Below are 27,466 nucleotides of genomic sequence, written 5' to 3'. Positions count from 1 at the left end.
GGAAGGGGGAAGACACCAGTATAAAGAGATGGGGGGGGAGGAGAAGAAGAATAGCTTGAAGGTGATTAGAAAAAGCCAGATGGGTGGGAAAGGTCAAGGACTGTAGATGAGGGAATATGATTAGAGAGGAGAGTGGACCATAGGAGAAAAGGAAGGAGGAGGGGACCTAGGGGGAGGTGATGCAGAACACAGGAGACAAAACACTTCAATAGCTTGGGGTCATATTAGTGGAAAGATGATGTAATAATTCACAACTTTAGAAACATCATAATTCATTATAAGTGATCGAGAGGTCTTATACTGAGAAAAGAAGTGTTCTAGTGTCCTATAACGAAAGGGTGGGGTTCTGATGGCTTCCTTTTTTACCATCATTTCATTTTCCAGTTGAGGAAGTTATATACTGCAACGCAAATCCTTTTCTGTCAGGGGACAGCCTGACCTTTCCCCTCACGTGACAACTTCTCCTGACCCTGGTCCGGTAAGGTCATATTCAAGGTCCGAAGAGCCCTCACGGGTAAGGTCAGAGGTCGAACTCGCAGAGAGAGTGATGCGCCGCTCTGACTCTGATCGGATAGCTTCCCAGACAAGACAAAGAGAGGTGGTCACCAGTCAGACACTGCATACGAGAAAACACATTTGAAACAAACGAAACAAGACACTCTCGAAAAGGCGGCACGGGTACGGAATGTGGTCTGGCACTACCAAGGGTGGCGGACATGCACAAATCAGACAAGATGGAAGATGGGTTCAGAAGGGAAATGGAAATATGGAGAACAGGAACTTCACAGCAACGTTACTCTGACTGAGTTGAGAAGACAACATTGAGAACAGAAAGGAAGGATCATTTCTCGAAGTCACAACAAAGCAACATTGCACGCGGCATTGTTACGGCAGAGCTGCACATCCAGGCAGGGCGACTGGGCAGCAAGGCTTCAATGCTGCTTACCGCAAGGGCCCTGGTGCTTGACTGGGATGTATGTCTGCCCCAGGCACTCTGCTTGCTGACGTTCACAGTCGTTGTTGTAGCTCTGGCTGTTCTGACCACACACGGGCTTGTAGGCCCCGTCGCAGACGATGCGGTCACACGAGCAGCGGACGCTCCCCCGTAGGTTGAGGCACACGGCGTTGAACTTGCACTCTTCCTGACACTTGTCTGTAACCAAGAGAGCGAGCAGATATTAACCCCACGGTGGTGTGTCTAATGGCAAAGATACAGTCATAGTGTCATAGCGCACTACAGCAAAGAAAGGCCCTTCAGCCCATCTAACCTGTGCCAAACTGCAATTCTGCCTAGTCCCATGGACCAGAGTCCTCCACACCCTTCCCATCCGTGTGCTTATGCCAACATCTCCTACAGGTTGGAATCGAACCTGCATCCACCACTTTCACTGGCTGCCCATTCTACACTTGCTCTACCCTCTGAGTGACAAAGTTACCCCTCAGGTTCCCTTCAATATTTCACTTTCCACCCTAAACCTATGATTTCTGGTTCTCATCTTACCCAAACCATTCAACTTTTCTATATCCCTCATAGTTTTGTACACAGCTGTATGATCCCCCCCCCCCATTCTCCTGCGCTCCAGTGAATATAGCCCTAACCTATTTAACCTTTGGAAATAACTCGGAAAATGTGTAGCTCAGGTGGTTGATGGTTGGGTTGAGCTGTTCTCCGATCTTGGCAATTTACTTGCAAATGTTTTGTCACCATACGAGAAGACATCATCAGCACACTGTTAATTTGTGGCGTGTCCTTTGAATGCTTGGCCTTTATAGACTGATTGGTCATCATTACGGAAACTCAGTTGTGATATAAGGAGGGAATCTTGTCGCTGATTGGATGTGTGGCGAACTCTGGTACATTGTGGTCTCGATCTACATGGCTATGAAGTAGGATGGCCAACTCTCTCTAGTCACTACCCATTAAGTTCGAGAGGGGCATAAATTGGACTGGGCATCATTTTACGTCATGGAGCACGCAGCATGCAAGAGAATTCCGAGAAGCATTGTTTTCTCAAACAATTCTGTAAGCACACGTAGATCTCCATCCTATATATTAGCTGATGCAGGCAAAATTCCAGACCACAATGCACAGAGTTTGCCACACAACCAATCAGCAATGAGATCCACTTCCGACATCACAACTGAGTTTCCGTAATAACGACCAATCAGCTGATTGAAAATCCAAGCATTCGGAGGACAGATCACAAATTAAAGTGCACTGATGGTGCCCCTCGTATGTCAACGAAATGTTTGCAATTGGAATGCCAAGATTGGAGAACAACTCAACTATTCAACCTTTACCTATAACTCAGGTCTTAAAGTTCCGCAACATCAGTCTCATGTTTTAAATTAAAATCCAGCAGGCTAAGAAACTAAGTTCAATAAATCCAGAAATTTAAAACCAGTGACCGGTGGAAGATGGTTAAAGTCTATACGGTTAGTTCTTTCCCTTTGGATATGGGAAGCTCGTTGTTAACTCCAATACATTGTTCTGCTGTTGACCCTGTTGCCCCTGGGGTGGTGGGGAATACCAGCCGCACTGAAAATAATTGCTGCAATATTAGCACTTACTCCTTGGGAACAGCCCTTCTTGGTGTGACTTTCTCAAGGTCAGCCACTTCTTGCGAACAAATTCTACAGCAAGCTCACCTCCTGTAACTAGTTTGGCTTCAGGCCAGTGAGAAAATAAGTTTTGAGGGAAGCACAGACAACTAGGGTCTTCTGTTGTGAAATTTGTCAAAAGGCTAAAGTTTAATCATCTGATTAAGTGCTGAAATAGAACTCAGGACCGTTTGTTAAGCCAAATCAACCCCAAAAGCTGAGGTTTTATAAGCATTGGTCAGCCCACACTTGGGAGTATTGTGAGCAGTTTTATGCCCCTTGGCACAAGGGCATGCTGGCATTGGAGAGGGCCCAAAGGAGGTTCATGAGAATGATCCCAGGAATGAAAGGGGTGATGCATGAGGAACGTTTGATGGCTCTGGGCCTGTACATACTGGAGTTTAGAAGAATGAGGAGGGACCTCATTGAAAGCTATTGAATGTTGAAAGGCCTGGATAGAGTGGATATGGAGAGGATGTTCCCTATAATGGGGGAGTCTAGGACCAGAGGGCACACCATCAGAATAGAGGGACGTCCATTTAGAACAGCGATGAGGAGGAATCTCTTTAGCCAGAGGTGGCGAATCTGTGGAATTCACTGTCAAAGATGGCTGTGGAGGCCAAGTTACAGGGTATATTGACAGGTTTTTGATTAGTATGGACGTCTATGGTTACAGGGAGACGGCAAGAGGATGGGGTTGAGATGCCCAGTCGTGAGAGAATGGTGGAGCAGACTCAACGCCTGAATGGTCAAACTACTGCTGCTCATTCCTGATGAGAAGTCTCGGCCCCACATGTCAACTCTTTATTCCTATCCCAATATGCTGCCTGACCTGCTGTGATCGCCAGCATTCTGTGAGCGTTACACTAATTCTGCTCCTATGTCTCATGGTCTGACTGCTCACCTCTGGGCAGGCAGGGTCCGAAGCGAATCCTCTGGAGATGGATGCCTTTGAGAGCGCCCACCCTCTCCATGACGCACATGCTGTCGTAGGTCTGACCGTCATCGGCGCAGACGGGCCTGTCCTCCTTCGGGCAGCTCTCCGGTCGCGACAGCACCTCGGGCTTGCGGATTCTTGGCTGTACTCGGCACGCCTGGTTCAGGTCACTCTGAGCGTCTTTGCAGGGGTCTGTGGGCAACACAGTAAACCTGAAAAGATTAGTGAGGGTCCCCATGTCGTTCCTGCCTGGGAAGTACACTCAGTGGCCACTTTATTAGGTACACCTGCTCGTTAATGCAAATATCTAATCAGCCAATCATACGGCAGCAACTCAATGTATAAAAGCATGCAGACATGGTCAAGAGGTTCAGTTGTTGTTCAGACCAAACATCAGAATGGGGAAGAAATGCGATCTGAGTGACTTTGACCATGGAATGATTGTTGGTACTGGACAGGGTGGTTTGAGTATCTCAGAAACTGCTGATTTCCTGGGATTTTCATGCACAACAATCTCTAGAGTTTACAGAGAATAGTGCAAAAACCAAAAAAACATTGTCAACGGCAGTTCTGTGGGTGAAAACACCTTGTTAATGAGAGAGGTCAGAGGAGAATGACCAGACTGCTTCAAGCTGACGGGAAGGTGACAGTAACTCAAATAACCACACGTTACAACAGTGGTGTGCAGAAGAGCATCTCTGAATGCATTGCATGTCAAACCTTGATGCGGATGGGCTACAGCAGCAGAAGACCATGAACGTACACTCAGTGGCCACGTTATTAGGTACAGGTGGTATGTAATAAAGCGGCCACTGAGTGTCTATTCGTGTAGAAAACAGATTGACACTTGTCGATATGTTATTGTCACATGCACTGAGAATAATCTTTGTACCAACCACACGGGTGAATTGGTTTATAACTGTAGTATGTACCGAGATACAGTGAAAAACCTGCCTTGCATACTGTTCATATACATAATTCATTACCCAGTGCATTGAGGTAGAACAAGGGAAAACAGTAGCAGAATACAGAATAAAGTGTTATAGTTACAGAGAAAGTGCAGTGCAGGGAGACAATAAGGTACAGAGGTCACAGCGAGGTGGACTGGAGGAATCAAAAATTCACTTCAAGCATATGAGAGGTCCGTTCAAGAGTCTGATGACAGTGGGATGGAAGCTGTCTGTGAGTCTGGCAGTGGGAGATTCAAGATTGTTTAACATCATTTCCTATACAAAAGTGTACAGGAGTACAAAGTAATTGTTTCTTTGCAGTACAAAAAAATTCCTACCAAACACAATAACAAAAAAAACAAAAATAAATTAAAAAATAGCTTATACACATAGATTGATTGTATGTCCATAAAGTGACGCTAGGCACAGGAGTGTCTGTATATAAGGTGACTGACAGAAAATGATAACGTAGTGGTGGTTGGAGGTGTGGAGGGGTGGGTTAGTGGGTGCAAGTGTTGATCAGCCTTACTGCTTGGGGAAAGTAACTGTTTTTGAGTCTGGTGGTCCTGGTGTGGATGCTACGTAGCCTCCTCCCTGATGGGATTGGGACAAACAGTCCATGAGCAGGGTGGGTGGGATCCTTCATGATATTACTGGCACTTTTCTGCCACCTTTCTGTATATTTGTCTTTGACGGCAAGGAGGCTGATTGGACAATTGAGGGCTATAGGGAACTGAGGCAAAGACAGAAACAAGGCTGGTCATATTGACTAGGGAGGGCAGGTTTGATGGGCCATGTGGATTACTCCTCCATCTCCTTTCTTGTGTACAGGGTGGTGTGAACTATCATATGTCAGTGGTAAAAAAAAACTTGAATCTGATTCTGAAATTCACTCCAATCAATTGAATCTTGCCTTTCTGCTTAGTTCAGGGCTAACTCGTCCTCTCGGCTGAATGATGTCTTAAAACTCTCGTAAACATAAAGGTGTTTTGCTTCGTAAAGCATTTTGCTAATTTGAATCGCTGACTGTTTTCCACCACCTTTTCAACATTAGTTGTTTGTCAGTGTTTCTTTGTGTGTAGTTTTTCATTGAATCCATTGTATTTCACTGTTCCACTGTGAATGCCTGCAAGAAAATGAACCTCAAGGCGACATATACATACTTTGACAATAAAATTACCTTAAACTTTTGAACTTTGACCTTCTATTCTCATTCCGCTTCACACCATAGAGACATCTACAAGGAGAGCTACTATAAGAAAGCAGCATCCATCATCAGGGACCCCACCGTCCAGGCCATGCTCTCTTCTCACCCACCTCAACACTGAACTGATTCCACAACCTATAGACTCACTTTCAAGGGCTCTACAGCTCAATTTCTCAGTATTACATATTATATTCGCACAATTTGGCTTCTTTTGCACTTCAGGTGTTTGTCAGTCCTTGTTTATATACGGTTTTTCATAAATTCTATTTTATTTCTTTATTTTCCTGTAAATGCCTGAAAGAAAATGAATCTCAATGTAGTATAAGGTGATGTATATGTACAGTGATTATAAATTTACATTGAACTTTGAACTATCTTAGAGTAGGCTCAACAATAAGCAGGAACTCTGCCAGAGTATGTCGCTATACAATGAGGCCATCAGAAGGTGACTGGGTGATTTGTGGCCATAAATAGCATCAGCCTAGAAGTTCTTAGAGCCCGTGGTGTGAATTTAGAGCTTTGAGCTCAGTGGGTAATGGAAAGTCCTGTGCTAGCATCTTTGGATAAATATCCTCCAGTATAGAATAAACCTTGGAAAGTCAAAGACAAGTGAACAGACACCATTTAGTAAAGAACAAAGATTTATTGCCATTTGTCAGCCTTGGAATCCTGGAATGTTAGGAAGACAGGAACCGAACTGGCCTTTTGACTATATCAATCCCATTTCCAAATGGTCGTTCTGCATGGGTTGAAGGTCAGCGGCAAGGAATATGAAAGGGACATCAGGGACAGCTGATAGAGACTGGTGCATATTTGGAATGAGCTGCCAGAAATAGTGACTGAGGCAGGCACATTAGCCACATTTAGGGTGGCACGGTAGTGTAGTGGATAGCACAATGCTTTACAGTACCAGCGACCAGGGTTCAGTCCCCACTGCTGCCTGTAAGGAACCTGTACGTTCTCCCCGTGACCATGTGCATTTCCTCTGGGTGCTCCAGTTTCCTCCCACTATCCAAAGATGTACTGGTTGGTAGGTTAATTAACCATTGTAAATTGTCCCATAATTAGGCTCGGGTTAAATCGGGGATGGCTGCCTGGCGCGGCTCGAAGTGCGTGGAAGGGTTGATCCCACGCTGCATCTCTATCAATCAATAAATTGGTGGCTTTTAACTGTTGCTTATTTATTAACAGATGGGACTAGCTCGCTGGACAACGCAGTCAGCCTAGACCAGTTGTGCTAAACGGCCTGGTTCCATGCTGTTTGATGCTGCTCCTCCTAATCTTCTTACCAACCCATTCCAGAGGCTGGACAACCTTGAGTTGTTTTCTCTGGAGCAGAGGAGGCTCAGGGGAGACCCGATCAAAGTATATAAGATTATGAGAGGCATAGATAGAGTAGACAGACTTTTTCCCCATGGTTGAAGTGTCCACTAACAGGGCATGCATTTAAGCTGAAATGGGGAAAGTTCAAGAAGTTCTTTACACAGGGAGTGGTGGGTGGCTGGGATGCACTGCCAGGGGTGGTGGTGGAGACAAATACAATGTTGTAAAGGCAGAAGGGATTAGTTAGTTTGGTATTTAATTCACTAGTTTCTTTAGCTCAGCACAATATGATGCGCCATTCAGTACCACGTGGTATCTCCTCATAATTCACACTCTGAACACCGTACTCGCTTGAATTGAGAGGAATGGGAAGGGATCTCACTGAAATCTCCCAAATATTGAAAGGCCTAGATACAGTGTCCAGAGGAGAATCAGGAAAATGATCTCGGGTAATGCATGAGGTGCATTTGATGGCTTTCGGCCCATACCCGCTGGAGTTTAGAAGACCGAAGGAGGTTCTGACTGAAATATATTGAATTTGGAAAGACTTAAATAGAGTGGATGTGGAGAGGATGTTTCCTACAGCGGAGGAGTCTAGGATCAGAGGGCACAGCCTCAGAATAGAAGGATGCCCCTTTAGAGCAAGGCTGAGGAGGAATTTCTTTAGCCAGAGGGTGGTGAGTCTGTGGAATTCCAAAACATACAGTGAAAAGCTTAGCTTGTGATAACAACAACACAACCTGGGGGCAGCCCGCAAGTGTCACCACACATTCATGCCCACAATGATCAGCAGAACAGCAAAAAACAGCCCCGTTTCTCCCTTCGACCCACCCATACACACATGGACAGTCCTCCAAATCTAGGGCAGGGCCCTGGGCCTCCACCCTTCAGTGGACATTGCCACAGAATAAAATCAGTGGGTATACTTAAAGTGGAGATTGATAGGTACTAGATTAATAAGGACATCAAAGCTGACAGGGAGAAGGCAGGAGAATGGGGTTGAGAGGGATCATAAATCAGTCATGATGGAATGGTGGAGCAGACTTGACGGGCGGAAATGTTTAATTCTACTCCAATATCTTATTGTGTTTGGTGAGTGATGTCATCACAAAAAACTGTGACCTTGCTCCCCAGTTACTTGGACTTGTCACGGTGACTCACCGCAGAAACCGTCGGACTTCTTGTAGATATTGCGATGATGGTCGCAAGCGTGCTTATTCAGCTCGCACTCATTGCGGTAGTCCTGGCCGTCACTGCCGCAGACCACCTTCTCTGGCTGCCCGCTGCACGTGGTGGGGCAGATGCACTTGGCCGACTGCCCGTCGGACGACTGGACGCAGGAGCTGCCGAATCCACAAGTCACATCGCTGCACGGATCCTTCAGACCTGAGCAACACAAAAACACAGAGTTTACTTGCAAAGTGGGCAACTGGCCTGAGGTTTCTGGCTCAGGCTGTGGGGTTTCTATTCTCTCAGCTCAGTGTGGATTGGAATTATACTACAGTGTCTGTAAAAAGACTTCCCTTCATCATTTCAGTTCTTGAAACAACTGCACAACACTTCGACCACTCTGCACATTGTTTTTGCTATGACCACTTCACACTACAATGGACTTCTATTTTGTACTAATCAAAAGATTAGATACCTGGTAAGGCTCTGAAAACTTGTGCCAACCAACTGCCAGGAGTATTCAAGGACATTTTCAACCTCTTACTGCTATGGACAGAAACTCACACCTGCTTCAAAAGGACAACAGTTATACCAGCGCCCAAGAAACACAGTGTGAGCTGCCTTGATGACTATCATCCAGTAGCGCTCTCATCTACGGTGATAAAATGCTTTGAGAGGTTGGTCGTGGCTAGAATCAGCTCCTCCCTCTGCGAGGACCTGGACCCACTGCAATTTACCTATCGCCACAATAAGTCTATGGCAGAAGCAATCTCAATGGCTCTTCACACGGCCAATACAAACACCTATGTCAGGATGCTGTTCGTTGACCATAGCTCAGTGGTTAACACCATCATTTCCACAGTCCTGATTGATATGCTACAGAACCTGTGCTTCTGTACCTTCCTCTGCAATTGGACCCTCGACTTCCTAACCGGAAGACCACAATCTTTGTGGGTTGGTAATAATATCTCCTCCTCGATGATGGTCAACACTGGTGCACCTCAGAGGTGTGTGCTTAGCCCACTGCTCTACTCTCTCTATACACACGACTGTGTGTCTCAAATGCCACCTATAAACTTGCTGATGATGCAACCACTGTTGGCAGAATCTCAGATGGAGATGAGGGGGCATACAGGAGCGAGATATACCAGTTAGTTGAACGGTGCTGCAGCAACAACCTTGCATTGAACGTCAGTAAGTTGAAAGGGCTGATTGTGCACTTCAGGAAGGGTAAGACGAGGGAAAACAAGCCACTCCTCATTGAGGATCAGAAGTAGAGAGAGTGAGAAATTTCAAGTTCCTGGTTTCAACATAACATTGCAGCTATAAAGAAGGCAAGACAGCAGCTATATTTCATTAAGAGTTTGAGGAGATTTGGTTTGTCACCTAAAACACTCGAAAACCTCTACAGATCTACCGTGGAGAGCATTCTGACTGGCTGCGTCACCGTCTGTATGTGGGGGGGTGCGGTGGTGGTGGAGGTGCTGCTGCACGGGATTGAAAGAAGCTACAAAGAGTTGGAAAATTAGTCAGCTCCATCTTGGGTACCAGCCTCAGTAGTATCCAAGACATCTTCAAAGAGCGATCCCCCAGCAAAGCAGCATCCATTATTAAGGCCTCCACCGCCCAGGATCTGCCCTCTTCTCATCGTTATCATCTGGAAGGAGGGGAAGGAGATACAGAAGCCTGAAGGCGCACACTCAGCGGTTCAGGAACAGCTTCTTCCCCTCTGTCATCCGATTCCTAAATGGACATTGAACCCGTGAACACTACTTCACTTTTTTTATATTATTCCTGTTTCTGCATTATTTTTAATTTAACTATTTAATATACATATATACTTACTGTAATTGATTTATTTATTTTTTCCTTTATTATCACCTATTGTATTGTACTGCTGCAACTAAGTTAACAAATTTCATGACACATGCTGGAGATATTAAACCTGACTCTGATTCTGATTCTGAGAACATAAGAAATAAGAGCAGGAATTGGGCATCCATCCTGTTGAGCTGGTTCCATCATTCAATAAAATCATGGCTGATCTGGCTATGGACTCAGCTCCACTTACGGTACCTGCATTTTCACCACAACCCTGAATTCTCTTGCTATGTTAAAAATATCTAACAGTGCATTTAATGAGTTTGCCTCTTCTACTTTGCTGGGCAGACAATTCCATGGATTCCCTACTCTCTGGGAAAAGGAGTTCCTCTTCATTTTCATCCTAAATCTATTCTCCCAAATCTTGAGCCTCTGTCCCCTCATTTGTTGGAAAGTTGAGAACAACTTTCCTGCCTCTATCTTACCCATCCTTTTCATAATTTTATATATTTCTATAAGATCCCTCTTGTTTTTTTGAATTCCAGTGAATATAGTTCCAGGCAATCTAATCTCTCCTCATAGTCTAACCTCCTCATCTCCGGCATCAATCTGGTGAGCCTCCTCTTCAAACATACCCAGTGACATGGCCTCCACAACTAATCACCCTGTGGGCTGAAGAAATTCCTCCTCATCATTATTCTAACTGGATATTCTTCTATTAAGAGGCTATGGCCTCTGGTGCTAGACTGTCCCACTATTGGAAACATCCTCACCACATTCACACTACCTAGGCCTTTCAGTTTTTGAAAGGTTTCTTTGAGATCCCCACCCCACCCCCTTCCTCATTCTTCTAAACTCCCATGATTACAGGCTCAGAGCTCTCAAACACTTCTCATACGTTAACCCTTTCTTTCCCAGAATCATTCTTGTGAAACATCTCTGGACCCTCTCCATTGCCAGCACGATAAGGGGCCTAGACTGCTCACAACACTACAGTTACTATCACATATGTAAACTATGCTGTTTATCAACATTTATCCCTGTTAGGTTGAGTGTTAGTTCAAACTATGCTTCAAATCAGAATTAATTTATTATTAACACAAAGGTTTTTGGAGATACTGGAAATCTTGATCAATACCCACAAAATGCTGGAGGATCTCAGCAAGTCAGGCAGCATCTATGAAGGGAATTAAACAGTTGACATTTCAGGCTGAAACCCTTCATCATATCCTGTTAAAGGAATTCTGACTTGATTCGTCAATTGTTTATTCCCCTCCGTAGACGCTGCCTGACTTGCTGAGGTTGTTATAAATTTATTATTGCCCTGTGTACAGAAATATAGTGAAATGCTTATCTTACAGAACCAAGTTGCATCGAGGTAGTCCAAGGTCAAGCAATAATGATAAACTGGAGCTAGTTTGAGGGTGACTGTGCAAGACTGGAAGTTGACAGTGGAAGTTCAATGGTAAGATTTCAAAGTCAAGGGTGACTTAAGACCAACAGGAAGAGAGAAAGGTCAGGATGACAGAGGAGGGTCAAGGGTAAGAGTGCAAACTCAAAGGAGATAGAGCAAGGTTAGGGCGACATAAGGTCAAACTCATAGTGCTATTTGATTGCTTTTATTTGGGATCTTACAGCCATGTTGCATGCAAAGTCAAAACAGGTTTGTTGTCCTGTGTACAAGTACAGTGAAATAGAAATGCAATTAAAAAAATTGTATACTGCAGCATCACAGCTATGCAGATTCAGACAACCATTAATGCACAAGATTACAGACTTTTTGATAGACACAATGATGAAAGAAAAATGTGGGAGGAAAGGGTTGGATTGATTTTAGAATTGGTACAAGGTCAGCAGAACATGGTGGGCCGAAGGGCCTGTACTGTCCCGTAGTTCTATGCTCCATTTTCTCTTAGGAGACAAGGCACTGGAAGCCTGGAATGGTTTCGGATACAGAGTGAGATTGGGTCTGTGGATGGATAACTGTGAGTCCCGGCTCATGGGATCTCTGTGGAGAACAATAAGATTTTCGTCATGCCATTTACCATCTGTAATGCCTGATTCCAAAAAAAGTGGTAGATTAAGGTCAAAGTCAGCTGATGAGAAGCACAGATAGAGTGGACAACTAGAGGCTTTCATCCCAGTGTGGAAATAGCTAATACAAGGGAGTATAATGGGTGATTGGAGGAAACTACTGGGGGGTAGGGATGTCAGAGGTAGGTTTTTACAGAGAGTGGTGGGTGTGTGGAACACCCTTCCATGGGTGATGATAGAGGCAGATACGTTACGGATATATAAGAGACTCTTAGACAGGCACATGGATGATAAAAAAAGACGACAGACAGACAAATATACTTTATTGATCCCGAGGGAAACTGGGTTTCGTTACAGTCGCACCAACCAAGAATAGTGTAGAAATATAGCAATATAAAACCATAAATAATTAAATAATAATAATGAGTAAATAATGCCAAGTGGAAATTAGTCCAGGACCAGCCCATTGGCTCAGGGTGTCTGACACTCTGAGGGAGGAGTTGTAAAATTTGATGGCCACAGGTAGGAATGACTTCCTATGACGCTCAGTATTGCATCTCGGTGGAATGAGTCGGTGGAAAGATGGAGGGCTATGCCAGAGGAAGGGTTAGATCAGGCATGGGCAAACTACGGCCCGGGGGCCATATGCGGCCCGTTAAGCTTTTTAATCTGGCCCGCAGAACTTGATGAAATTATATTAATAAACCTTGTTAACGTTTTTTTCCCTGCAATTCTGGCGTTTTCGCCACAACAAAACTAAATCCAGACTTTGATGCGCTGGCTAAAAAGGGAGACCAACAACACTGTTCCCACTGAAATTAAAAATAAGTTTCTTCGTTGTGTTATGTAAAAAATGCATTTGAAAATATTTTTTTCAATAAGCCTTGCATGTTGCATGTCATTTCTGTTAAGTGATGGACATGAGTAGTGCGCAGGTGCACGTACGTTCTCAAAATAAAAAATGCGCTCCAGATCAAATAACGCGCTCCGCATACTGGCGCGCTGTCACTGTTCTGTCCTTGTGCTGGTCGTTGTTGAGTTTTGGCACAGGGGACAATTGAATAAGAAGGAGCAGGACAAGTAGACCTGCATCTCCTACCGTTTTTGAAATAAAGACAGTCAGGAGGAGAGTGATGATGATAATATCTTGAAGGATAACAGAATTTTCAGTGCTTTAAAATAATAACTGTTACTATTAAAAAAAGCTGTATTTTATTCATTTAATTTTCAGTGTTTTAAAAGTCATTTCAATAAATAGCTAAATACCATGTGACTTCAAAGACAGATATTTTGTTGTAATGCATTTGTTCATTTTCAATTGAAATTAAAGCACATGTTTTCTACATATCCCATGATATTTTATTTTCTCTTATGAGGTGTATTACCAAAACACTCCGTCCATCTGCTCCTGGTCCCTGTCAAATTTTAGAACCCTTTGTGGCCCACAAGTCAAAAAGTTTGCCCACCTCTGGGTTAGATTGATCCTGGATTAGGTTAAAAAGTCATTACTACATCGTGGATCTAGGGGCCTGTACTGTGCTGTAATATTCTATCTTCTACGTTCAGCACTGATGAGGGAATCACCGGAACTTGGTTCCAGTCCAGGCTACCCCTCTGAACCTGTTTACTGAGGAATTAAATAATTCCAGGACTTTAAACAAGAATATTGGATACATAATTGAGAAGATTAATGAAGTGAATGCTAATTGATTCAATCAGATGGTCTGGTCGTGGCCGTGCTTCAGTGCCAACACAGCTCCTGAGACAGTCTGTCCCATTGCCAGCTGACAGCCTCAATGATGTCAACACCAAAACCTCTCACTGCCTTTGTTATTGATGCACTCACATTTAAAACTGATCTCCAGCTTTCTGACCCCCAGTCATTCTCTCTCTACAAGTTCAAGTTCAGTTTATTGTCATCCAACCATATACATATATACTGCCAAACGAAACAATATTCTCCCGCACTAAGGTACATACACCTCACACACATAATGCATAAAGTAACAGCACCACCAGTAAATTAACAAACAATATCAGCCTTACTGCTTGGGGAAAATAGCTGTTCTTGAGACTGGTGGTCGTGGTGTGAAATCGGCGTAGCCTCGTCCCTGATGGATAGAATCCTTCATGATGTTACTGGCCCTTTTCCAGTACCTTTCTGGATATACAGCATGGCAGGTGGGCTGTGCATTAGACAGTCTTGACTGTCCATTGTAGAGCCGTCCTGTCTGCTGGAATGCAGGTTTCGTAGCAAGCAGTGATGCAGCAATTAGATGCTCTCTACTGTGCAACTGTAGAATGACGTGAGTATGGAGGTGCATTGTCCAGCTCTCTTCAACCTCCCCAGCATCGAGGGCATCTTCAAAAGGTGATGCTTATAAGGGTCGCATCCATCGTTAACGGCCCCCATCATCCTGAATATACCCTCCTCTCACTGCTACCATCAGGGAGGAGGTATAGGAGTCTGAAGACACACTCCATGTTTCAGCAACAGCTTCTTCCCCTCCAACATTAGATTTCTAAATGGACAATGAACCTATGAACTCTACCTTACTTTTTTCTCTCTTTTTGCACTACTTACTGAATTTAATTATATATCATTAATATACATAAGTTATAGTATTTTATTATTGTGAATTGCAATGTACTGCTGTGGCAAAACAACAGATTTCATGATATTTGCCAGGGATATTGAATGTGATTCTGATTCTCAGAAAGTGGAGGGGTTGGAGAGTTTTCCTGATTGTGTAGAATGTGTTCTGGGACCATGAGAGGTTGTACGAGATGTGTGCTCCCAGGAGTTTGAAGCTCAACCTGACCTGGGAATGATTGATGCCAATGCTGAGTCCAAGGCTGAGGATATTGTTTCATCTGCCGGCAATGACATTACTCCTGCCGCAAGGGCACAAAAAGGATTAAAGAAACAGAAAATCGTCACTTTAATTTCTGGGGTGAAAAATAAATCTTCAATCTGAACATCATTCATCAAACAATAAAAATTCTCATGCCGCCTGGAATACTTTCTCATTGTTCAGCCGGTACTCCCCATGGATATTTCTTTATCAAGAGATACAGCGAGGAACAGGCCCTTCCGGCCCAACGAGCAACTCACCTATTTAACTCCAGCCTAAGCACAGGACAATTTACAATGACCAATTAACCTCCTACCCCGTATGTCTTCGGAATGTGGGAGGGTACTGGAGCACCTGGGGGAAACCTGGGCATACACGGGAAGAATGTACAAACTTTCGTACAGAGGACGCCGGTATTAAACTCTGAGCTCCGACGCACTGCGCTGTATGAATGTCATGTCCACCACTACAGAACCGTGGCACCCTGTGTCCCTCGGCCCCTAAAGCAGGGGCAACATACTCACCTTCCTGAGGCATGGATTGGGTCTCCATGGGTCCCTTGTGTTGTGTATTTAATATTTCAATAATATTTGAGTAATCTTGTGTATATATATATATTGTTTAATTAAGCATTCTTTTGTTTAAATAATTATGGATTATATGTAAATTATGTTATTGCATACGTGCGCACCTCATTTAAAGTAAACTCAAAGTTAGACCTGCACTTGGGACTCCCGTGTCTTCCTTTGAATTAGTTTAATGTTTTGAAGTTACAAAACTTAACATCCTGGGAACCTGATAAATCGTGGTTTTTGACAAAGACGACAACTGCTGTCAATCAGTTTGCAGTCTACAATGATGAAGATGTTTCAGTTGAGAGTGAATAGTTGGTCACTGTGTTAAAGGAACAACAGATTTTTGAGCAGGTTCACAGACATCCCATCAACTTGTCCTTTCTGTGGCCGGAAGAAGGCCAGTGGACCATACTTATATAGAGTCTGAGAGGTTGCAACCCCTCTGAGTGTCAGAAGGGGCTGCTCCTCAAAACTGGTTGCATTTCAGCCCCACGCTTCTGATATATGGTCGCCCAGTATGGAGTGGGACGTGGATCTATTGATAGGCTTGCACCATTGATGGGCCTGGCTAAGTTGGCCAGTCAGATGCCCAGGCAGCGGGCAGTTGACAACTCTGCCCAAGTCAACTGCCAATCCTTCACCTGGGGTTAAGTTCGTGTATGAGTGTCCTTAGAGAGGGAGCATGTTAAGGGTACAGTGGGAGATTTTCAGTAACGATGGAATTGAGTGTATTGTTGATAGTAGTAACAATATTTTAATTTGAAATTGTTAACAGTTTTGTAAATCCCTGACGTTTTTATTCTATGTGCAAATAAACTTCCATTTGTTTGTTTGTTATGTGTCGTGTCGTATGACCTGGGCAATCATGAACATGACGATGATTGTTCTTGCAAATGTTTCTACAGAAGTGGTTTGCCATTGCCTCCTTCTGGGCAGTGTCTTTACAAGACGGGTGACCCCAGCCATTATCAATACTCTTCAGAGATTGTCTGCCTGGTGTCGGTGGTTACTTAACCAGGACTTGTGATCTGCACCGGCTGCTCATACGACCATCCACCACCTGCCCCCATGGGTTCACAAGACCCTGATCGGTGCGTCATGGTGGGGCTAAGCAGGTGCTACACCTTGCCCAAGAGTGACCTGCAGGCTAGCAGAAGTAGAGCCATATCTCTACCCCAGCGCTCAAACTCCCGTCGTTTTGTAAAAAGGAAGCTCCTCTTTTCATCACGCTTCTTACTGACTTTCATAATGTGAAGGAAATCCCATTGTTTCTCATCTCATTTGTGATGCTTTATTTCCAATACTGACTCCTTACCGTCATTTGCCACAGCCGTCTGGTTTGTTGCAGCACCCTCTCACGATAGACAAAAACTACAGCAGAAAAGGTCATCGGCTACAGTCTACCATCTCTACAGGACTCGTATGTGTCCAGGACAAAGAGATGGAGAAGAAAAATCACTGTGGACACCACCCACCTGCAAACTGCCTTTTTCCAAAATCTCCCTTCTGGCAAGCGCTATAGGGCTGTTAAACAAAAATGTCACGCCATCTGAAAAGCTCCTTGCCCCAGGCAGTTAATCTGACCACTATTCTAGTTAGCTGCTCTCCTAAATCTGCATTTATCTATCACGCCCGTCACTGCACTGCAAACATGTTAGGCTACTTTTTATAATTTTTATACTTTTTACTTCAGAAATACAACATAGTATTGATGTATTTATGTACATTTTACTCTACATCTGTACTTTCTAAGTTTATTTAAAATTCTTTGCGCTTATAATTATTGATTGTTGTGGATTTTGTTGCATGTCACGCCACCACACCACAGCAAATTCCTAATGCGTGTCAATGTACACCTGCTCATTAATGCAAATATCTAATCAGCCAATCATATGGAAGCAATTCAATGCATAAAAGTATGCAGTCATGGTCAAGAGGTTCAGGTGTTGTTCAGACCAAACATCAGAATGGGGAAGAAATGTGATCGAAGTGATGTTGTCCATGAAGTGATTGTTGGTGCCAGACAGGGTGGTTTGAGTATCTCAGACACTGCTGATCTCCTGGGATGTTCACACACAGCGGTCTCTCGAGTTTACAGAGAATGACGCAAAAACAAAACAAAACATCCAGAAGCAGCAGTTCCGTGGGTGAAAACAACTTGTAAACGAGAAAGGTCAGAGGAGAATGGCCAGGCTGGGTCAAGCTGACAGGAAGGTGACGGTAACTCAGATACCCAGACGTTACAACAGTGGTGTGTAAAACTCAGAGTATCCCTGAATTCACAACACATTGAACCTCGAAGTGGATGGGTTACAGCAGCATAAGAGCACGGACATACACTCAATGGCAACTTGTTGGGTACAAGAGGTAACTAATGAACTGGCCACTGAGTGTATATGGGGAATTTAGTTGACCCTGGGTAGTTTAAGAATTTCTCTTCACAATGATCGTTAAGGGATGGGGGGTAGTTATCAGAGACAAAAACACCAACATTAGCCCCTTCCTCCTCAAGATGGTAGATGGGAAAGGATCTGATTGGAGCAAGTTGAAAGGTCAGTGTTTGATGTTTCTAGGCCTTGTCCTTGATGGATTTCAGGACTGGTGAATCTGATTGTTAAATTTTAATAGTTATTTTCTTTGTAGTTTAACAATCAATTATCTGTTAGTATTTTAAGTAGCCTTTATACACATAAAATGTCATATGCCTCTAATGGTTATAGAAAATATAATACTAAAGCTTCATTTGTTCTTTAAGTGGCTAGTATTTTCTCATTGTTTGATTTTAAGGCAATATGAGTATTTTCTAATTGGTTGTGTCTTAGAACCATAGAACATTACAGCACGGAAACAGGCCTTTTGGCCCTTCTTGGCTGTGCCGAACCATTTTTCTGCCTAGTCCCACTGACCTGCACCTAGACCATATCCCTCCATACCCCTCTCATCCATGTACCTGTCCAAGTTTTTCTTCAATGTCAAGAGTGAGCCTGCATTCACCACTTCAACTTACCTATGGAATTTTCTTATACTTGGATATAAAATAAGCTATTTTACACCAGAGGCCGTCTTTAGATCCTCTCTTCTTCAGGTAGTAAGACCCACTGTCACTGTTCTGTCCCTGTTCTTTGTTTTATTAATTCTTCAAAAAAACATTTGTGAAGGAACCAGTTTTATGCCCTGCTCCTGACTTCTAAAAGAACCTTGAATTTAAGTACCAGAATGCAACAGGAGAATGAAGGGGAGATCTCAATGAAACCTATTGGACACTGAAAAGCCTGGAAAGAGTGGACATGGAGGAGATGTTTCCATGAGTATGAGTTTCTAGGATCTGAGGGCACAGCCTCAGAATAATGTCACTCTGAGATGAGGAATAATTTCTTTAGCCAGAGTGGTGAATCCGTGGAATTTATTGCCAGAGTGGATTGTGGATGCCACGATATTAGGCATATTGAGGCAGAGAGTGATAGGTTCTTGATTGATAAGGGGGCTAAAAGTTACAGGGAGAAGATGGGAGAAAAAGGTCAGGAGACATGTATCCCAGACTTGGCTATATGGCTTGTCCATAGAAGGCAGTTGTTGGTAGTGGATGGAGTATATTCTACTGAGAGGGTGGTCACCGGTAGTGTTCTGCAGAGATATGTTTCAAAGGTACATTTAATGTCAGAGAAATGTATACAATATACATCCTGAAATTCTTCTTTGCAAACATCCACAAAATCAGAGAAGTCCCCCAAAGAGTGAACGGCAGTTAAATGTTAGAACCCTAAAGCCCCCCTCACCCACCCATAAACAGCAGCAAAGCAACGACCCCCACCCCCACCAGCAAAAAAGCATCGGCCCCTCCCACCGAGCACTCAAGCGTGCAGCAAAGCATCAATAAAGACACAGACTCGCAGTACCCCAAAGACTACTCCTTCACCCGGTAATTCAACATACCGCAGCCTCTCTCCCTAATAAGGGAAAAAGATGTGTTCCCATCTCACAGCGAGGGGGAGACATAACAAACAACTCGCTGATTTATGATGTTAAAAGTCTGTTGCGTCACTTCTTCTGAGCACCATGCCCAAAGAACTCTGGTCATATGTTACGGGTCTACAGATTTCAGTGATTTTTATAAATGACTTGGATGAGGAAGTGGAATGGTGGTTAGTACCGTTATCCAAGTGCAGAAATGGATAATACAAAAGAGTATAACTTTAAGGTGATTGAAGGAAAGTATGGGGGGAGGGATATCGGAGTTAAGTTCTTAACACAGAGAGTACATGGAACGCCCTGCCAGGGAATCAGACACGTTAGGGACATTAAAGAGACTCTTAGATATGCACATGGATGAAAGAAAAATGGAGGGCATGCAGGAGGGCCCTCTTTACTGTGCAATGCTTGGTAATCAAACTGCCATCATACTGTGAATGTTCTAATTTTCTTGTTTCAATCTCTAAAGACTTAACACAGATTCATTAAAATGTTTAAGGATTTTTAAGTTGAGTGTTTTTAATTTCTTTATAAACTTAATTAAACTTACTCTAAATATAGAGGTGTTTAAGATTATGAGAGGTAGACATAGAATGGATAGCCAGGAAGGAAATGACCAAAACTAGAGGTCAGCTGTTTAAAGTGAGTGGAAGAAAGTTTAGCGGAGATATCAGAGGCAGATTTTTACACGTGGTGAATGCTTGGAGCACGCTGCAGATGTGATGATGGAGACTGATAAAATAGCAACATTTCAGAGTCTATGTAAGAAAAATGGAGGGTTATGGGGTGTATATGAGTTAGACTGATCTTGGAGAAGGTTCACTACTCACTACTACCATCGGGTAGGAGGTATAGGAACATTTGCTCCCAGAACCACCGGGTTCAGGAACAGATATTACACCCCCGACCATCAGACTCCTGGACCAGTGTGGGTAATTTCACTCACAACTGATTCCACATCCTACAGGCTCAAGGACCCCTTACAGCTCGTGTTCTCAGTATCATTTTTATGTGTACAGTTTGTTTTCTTTTGCACACTGGTTTTTGTCTGTCTTTGTCTGTTTATGTACAGTTTTATGTAAAATTCTATTGCCTTTCTTTCTTCCTGCAAAAGAATGAATCTCAAGATCATCACCATTATGTGCCGAGTCCTATGATGTAGGCGACCAAGGCCTTTGACTGTGATTGTTCTTGGTAATACTTTGCAACAGAACTGGTTTGTCATTGCCGCCTTCTGGGCAGTGTCTTTACAAGACGGGTGACCCCCAGCCATTATCAATACCCTGCAGAGAATGTCTGTCTGGTGACAGTGGTCACATAACCAGGACTTGTGATATGGACCAGTTGCTCGTACGACCATCCACCACCAGCTCCCTTGGCTTCACGTGACCCAGATAGGGGCCTAAGCAGATGCTACTCTTTGTCCAAGGGTGACCTGCAGGCTGACAGAGGGAAGGAGTGCCCTTCACTTCCTTTGGCAGAGACGTATCCACACCCTGCCACCCATGAATATCAAGGTAGTAGTACATTGTAATGAATACTTAGTTTGATCATAAAATTACTTTGAAATTTGAACAGCACAGAAACAGGGATCAGCCCATCAAGTGTTGTGATGTGGGAGGCAAGCAGTTGCAGGGAGAGCATGCAAACTCCACATGGACAGCAGTAGAGGTCAGGCCAGATCCTGGGTCCCTGGACCTTGTGCTATTCTTAACCAAATGCCCAAAGCGGTGGCACTTCTGGGAATGGGGTTCACCACAATATCAATGATGAGTAATTCAATGTTATCTTAGTCACCAAATCAAGATACTATGTTAACGGGGGTGAAATGATGGTGTATTATTGGTTAGTGCAATCACTACACAGCACCAGTGATCACAAATCAGTGTTCAAAGCCAACTGCTGTCTGTCTCAATTCTACAGAACTGTCTTAGGCAGATATATATCTAGGGTGTCTAAAACTTTTACACAGTACTGTAGTAATTTTATGTATTGCACTGTACTGCTGCCACAAATAAAACAAATTTCATGACATATGTGAGTGATGATACATATGGTTCTGATTCTGATATGGGTCTCTATTGTGGACTGAGAGTGGGAAGGAGGAAGGGAGAGGGGAATCATGGTAGGGAAAAGAGGAAGGGAGAGGGGAGGGTGTGGGAACCACCAGAGAGACCTTCTGTAATGATCAATAAATCAATTGTTTGGAATCAAATGACCTTGCCTGGTGCCTTTTGGCTGGGTGCATTTCCACCCACCAATCATCCCCCCGCCATTCTCTCCTTCTCTGCCAGCTGTCCCACACCCCTCCCATGGCACTCCACTCTCGCCATTCCCAACATTCTTTGTTCCAGCCAGATTTACAAACTCACTCTCCGCTCCATGTTGACAAATACAGTACTGTGCAAAAGTCTTAGGCACCCTAGCAATATATATGTGCCTAGGACTTTTACATAGGACACAGTCAGTGCTTCAGGATCCGGATTAAGAGTCTTGGCCAAAATGTCAAGCATTCATCTCCCTCCACAGATGCTGCCTGGCCCACAGAGTTCTTCCAGCATTTTGTTGTTTTGCTCCAGATTCTAGCATCTGTCGTCTCTTGTGTCTCCCTCCGTTAACAGTTACATCCATTACACGATGTTTAGAATCGTGGTTCAGCCGACTGGTGGTGTAGTGGCATCTGCACCAGACTTTGAGGCGAGAGGTCCCGGGTTCGAATTCGGCCGGCTCCTTGCACACTTTCCACTCATGCTGGGCTGGGCGTCAAGTTAGCAACTCGGCCTCGTAAAAAACAGACAAAACGCTACTGAAATGGCAAGATTCCCGATGCACCACAAGGAACAGAAAGGAACAACAACAACAACAACAATGATCGTGGTTAAGATATCAGTGCCTTTGAATGGTTCTGAGGTACTATGTGACTTCATTGAGAGCAGATGAAAAATTATATAAAAAATAAACAAATGCAAGTCCTATTAAAATAACACAATCTCCTGGTGTATAATTAAATGTAATTTGCAGTAGCTTGAGCAATTTAAGTGAATATTCTGAAGAAACATCACCTGTAGCAAAAATCTGATTTAATTATCACTACGGCTAGCTCTCATCAAGTCACTGCTGGCTTGCTGCCTAACGTAATCCTAACTATGTATTGTTATTTGACAGCAATCCTATTCCATGGCTCTGAGAGGGTGTCAGATTTAATTAAGGAGATGATATTCTTGCTGCTGCTGGATAGGCTGAACAGCTCAACTAGTAATTATCAAATGCACCAAACCAATGCAAAATGTTGTTTTTCACTCATCCCCAGAATGTTTGAATCGTCAATAATTCTGCCTGCATCTCCACAACAATTAACAAAATCTACCACATACACTCAATGGCAAATTTATTAGACACCTTCTGTACCTAATAAAGTGACTACTGAGTGCATGTTCATGGTCTTCTGCTGCTGTAGCCAATCCATTTCAAGGTTCGACGTGCTGTGCGTTCAGAGAAGCTCTTCTGCAGACCACTGTTGTAACGTGTGGTTTTGTGAGTTACTGTCTCCTTCCTGTCAGCTTGAACCAGTCTCCTCTGCACTCTTTTATTAACAGGACAACATACAAATAATGCTGGAGGAACTCAGCAGGTCAGGCAGCATCTATGGAAATTAATAAACCGTCAAAGTTTCGGGCCGTGACTCTTTATCAGGACTGAGAAAGAAGGGGAAGACGCAAGAATAAACAGATGTTTCTGTTGACAGAATTGTTGCTCACTGGACGTTTGTTTGTTTTTTGCACCATGTGTAGGAGGGAAGCATTTGATATATCGTAGAGTAGCTTAAAGGTTGGCACAACATTGTGGGCTGATCTACGATCTAAATGATCTAAATATTCTATGATCTAAAATATCTGGTGGTGTGTAACAGCAGCAACCTTCAACATTAACAACCAGCTGTCACTCCCTTCAACTCTTGTACACCATGCTGTACTCTACTCTAAACATGTAGCGTCCGAACAACATCACCCACCTGCATGCACTCAGCTCCAGTGAAGATACGATCAAAGATGTAGGAGCATATTTAGGCCAGGGATAGTGCTGGAAGCAGGTATGATAGTGGTAGATAAACATAGGAATATGCAGGGAATGGAGGGATATGTACAGACAGAATAGATTTAGTAGAATTTGACATTGCGTTCTGCACGGACTGCACTGTTCTATGTCTCTCTATCAGTAGCTCTGGTCCATGGGGTTAGCCATTGTCCTATCATGCATCAGAACCCCCCTCCCACCTCTGTAAGCTGGTTCAGAATAAACTTCCCCATATTGAGCACATCTGCACAGAGCACAAAAAAGCAGCCCCTATCATTAAGGAATCCCACCACCTAGGCCGTGCTCTCTTCTCACTGCTGCTATCGAGCAGGAGGTAGAGGAGCCTCAGGACCCACTCCACCAGGTTCAGGAACAGTTATTACCCCTCAATCATCAGACTCCTGAACCAGAGCGGGTAACTTCACTCACCTCAACAATGAACAAATTCCACAAACTGCACACACACTTTCAAGTCAGGTTCTCAGTATTATTTATTTAGTTACTATCTATTTATTATTGCTATCATTGTTTTTGCATTTGGACATTTTTTGTTCTGCTGTTCTACTGTGAATACCCACAAGCAAATCAATCTCAGAGTAGTATATGGTGACGTATATGTCATGTGATAATATATTTACTTTGAACTTTACTAGTATTCATGGCTGTAGATCTCAGTGGCAATGTAAACATCTATTAACCATCCCTAATGAGCTATTAGATGGAGATGGATGGAGAAGTGAGTCAGTTTACGAAAATCAAGAGAGGCGTTAGACAAGGGTGTGTTTCCCCCCGATCTGTTTAATGTGTACAGTGAAACAATATTACAAAAAATAAGAGACATCTTGGGAATCAAAGTTGGCGGTGAAAACATCAATATTTTCAGATATGCGGATGACACTGTGTTAATTGCAAGTACAGAGGAAGAACTACAAAACTTAATTGATATAGTTGTTGAAGAAAGTGCAAAAATGGGTCTATCTATCAATTGCAAAAAGACAGAATGTATGGTGATATCCAGAAAGAAGGAGAATCCTACCTGCAGGCTGAGAATAAATGGGGAAGACATAAAACAAGTACAGAACTTTTGCTACTTGGGAAGCTGGGTGACATCAGATGGCAGGTGCGACATGGACATCAAAAAAAGAACAGGGATGGCAAAAGACACCTTTACGAGAATGAAGAATATACTGACCAACACTAAACTAGGCATGACAACCCGCCTCAGAGCACTGAAATGTTACATTTATCCAGTTATGTTATATGGCTAAGAATGTTGGACAACATCTAGTAACATGAGGAAACGAATTGAAGCAGCAGAGATGTGGTTTTTGAGGAGGATGCAAAGAATATCATAGACGAAATGAATATCTAATGAGGACATCATGAACAGAGCAAGCACAAAAACAGAAATAATGTATGAGATCATGAAAAGGCAACGTAACTTCATTGGACATGTGATTAGGAAAGAGGAGTTAGAATGCACGGTAATTATGGGAAAGATTGAAGGGAAGAAAGCAAGAGGAAGGCAAAGACAAATGATGATGGAGACAGCAGCCAGAGAACTGGAAATGAAGACCAATGAATTGATCCATTTGACCTGAAACAGGAGTGTGTGGGCCATGGCAGTCAAAGCTCAAACTGGGCATGGCACCTGATGACGATGATGGTGAAAGAGCTGTTAACAGCCAACCACATTGTTAAGTCCACAGAATAGGTGAGGAACTGAAGAACATACAGCAAGTTTTCGAAATAAAACGGCAGCTTTTTCAGATTCAGATGCATTTATTTATCATGTGTACATCGAAATATACAGCGAAATGTGTCAACAACCAACACAACTCTAAGATGTGCGGGAGGCACACCCATTTTTCATTTATTTATTCCACTCCACGTATTTTATTTATTTTGTTTTATTTATTTTACTTTAGTTCCAAATCCAATGAATAATTTAAACCTCAATCCTCTGGCTTATCCGGGATTCGAACCTAGGTGACGCGGTAGCGTCGTGGTTAGCATAGCAATTCGAGTTCAATAACCACCTCTGTTGTATGTTCTCCCTGTGACTGTGTGGGTTTCCTCCGGGTGCTCTGGTTTCCTCCAAAATTCCAAAAGATGTACTGGTTAGGGTTGGTCAGTGGTGGGCTTGCTATATTGGTGCCAGAAGTGTGGCAATACTGGTGGGCTGCCCCCAGCACATCCTTATGTCAAAGTCCATACTGTAGATGTGATAAATAAAACTAACCTTTCATAATGTTAATCTTTAAGTTAGGCTTACATACAAACAGAAATAGAAGAAGGGATAACTACGATATACTGTAATACTGCAGGACTATAGAGATGTGGAGAGGTTGCCGAGCAGGTAAGGATTACAGAGACAAGAAGGGGCAAGTTGGTGACTGAGGATTTGAAAACTAGAATGAGAATTAAAGGCTGACATGATTAATCACTGCTTCACTTTTATTTTCTCTGAGCAATGACAGGCCCAAATAAAACATAAGCACAAGAGATTCTGCTGATGCTGGAAATCCAGAGCAAGATGCACAAAATACTTGAGGAACTCAGCAAGTCGGGCAGCATCTATGGAGGGGAATAAACGGCCAATGTTTCAAACCGAGATATTTCGTCAAATAAGATATATTTGAAAAGTGGCTGTTGCCTTTTGTAGATGTGCAAAAACTCTGCTCAGCTTTAGCCAACAGACTGGGCCAGTCTGTACAAGTCATTCTAACTCCATCACTGCCTGATATAAATGGGTCAGAAAAAGCTGCAGGGGGTTGTAAACAGCCAGCTCCAGCTCCGAGGACATCTTCAAAACGAGATGCCTCAAAAAGGTAAGATCCATCACTAAGGAACCCTATCACCCAAGAAATGCCTGCTTTTCACTGCTACCATCAAGGACAAGGCACAGGAGCCTGAAAACACACACTCAGCGTTTTAGGACCAGCTTCTTCCTCTGCACCATCAGATTTCTGAATGTTCCATGAACCCATGAACACTACCTCATTATTTTTTTGCTCTCTTTTTGAATTATTTACTTAAATTAATTTTTTAAATATCCATTTTTTATTGCAATTTATAGTATTTTTATATATTGCACTGTAATGCCGTCACGAACCAACACATTTCATGACATATTGTATAATGCAGCCAGAACTTGAGGACCTGAGTTATTGGGAAAGGTTAAGTAGATTTGGACTTTGTTCCCTGGAGTGCAGGAGAATGAGGGGAGATTCGATAGATGTATACAAAATAATGAGGGGTATAGATAGGGTAAATGCAAGCAGGCTTTTTCCAGTGAGGTAGGGTGAGACTAGAATGAGAGGCTACAGGTTAAGTGTGAAAGGTTAAATACTTAAGGGGAAAATGAAGAGGACCTTACAGAGGGTCGCAAGGGTGTAGAACGAACCGCCAGTGGATGTGGTGGATCTGGGTTAAATTTCAACATTCCAGAGAAATTTGGATACATGGATGGAAGGGGTGTAGAGGGCAATGGTCCGGGTGCAGCTCCATAGGACAAGGCAGAATAATGGCTCAGCATGGACTAGATGGGCCAAAGGGCCTGTTTCTCTGCTGAAGTGCTCTATGACTCTATATGTCAGCGGTATTAAACCTGGTTCTGATTCAGATTCATTGATGAACTGTCGCTGACATCACTGCAGCTTGAATGTTTAAAAGTTGGAGTACGCTGCCGTAACGGTCCAATCACAAAACTCCCTTTAAAATGGGGGCTCAAAATGTTAACAGATTCATTTGAAGCTATGATTTGGTGCTGTCTGCCTCTTAGCTCTATCCATTTCATCTGCGGAAAATTACTTTATAATGCATTACAATTCAGGCGCTGCCTTCTGCGGTGACATTCCTTCAGTGATGCTCCAGATTAATGCTGAGCTGATGTTGTGTTATTGGATGCAGTGTGGGACGAAGGTCAGGCTAATTTACACAGTAACAAC

General features: G+C 43.3%; 1 protein-coding gene across 13 annotated transcripts in view; it reads right to left on the bottom strand.

Annotated features, from left to right (window-relative positions):
• agrn (agrin) overlaps nucleotides 1-27,466 on the bottom strand; it is a 523,540-nt gene that overhangs the window by 148,162 nt on the left and 347,912 nt on the right. For all 13 annotated transcript variants that reach the window (XM_073032309.1, XM_073032310.1, XM_073032315.1 and 10 more), the window contains 3 exons: nucleotides 8,180-8,404; nucleotides 3,506-3,730; nucleotides 947-1,153 (listed from right to left, as the gene is read on the bottom strand). In XM_073032309.1, coding sequence (XP_072888410.1) covers nucleotides 947-1,153; nucleotides 3,506-3,730; nucleotides 8,180-8,404 — 657 coding nt within the window. The remainder of the gene's footprint in view (nucleotides 1-946; nucleotides 1,154-3,505; nucleotides 3,731-8,179; nucleotides 8,405-27,466) is intronic.

Source organism: Hemitrygon akajei, chromosome 29 (assembly GCF_048418815.1).
Source record: "Hemitrygon akajei chromosome 29, sHemAka1.3, whole genome shotgun sequence".
In the NCBI taxonomy this organism is placed as follows: Eukaryota; Metazoa; Chordata; class Chondrichthyes; order Myliobatiformes; family Dasyatidae; genus Hemitrygon; species Hemitrygon akajei.
Note: the sequence above shows the minus strand (reverse complement) of the source record. Positions and strands in the feature narration are given on the sequence as shown.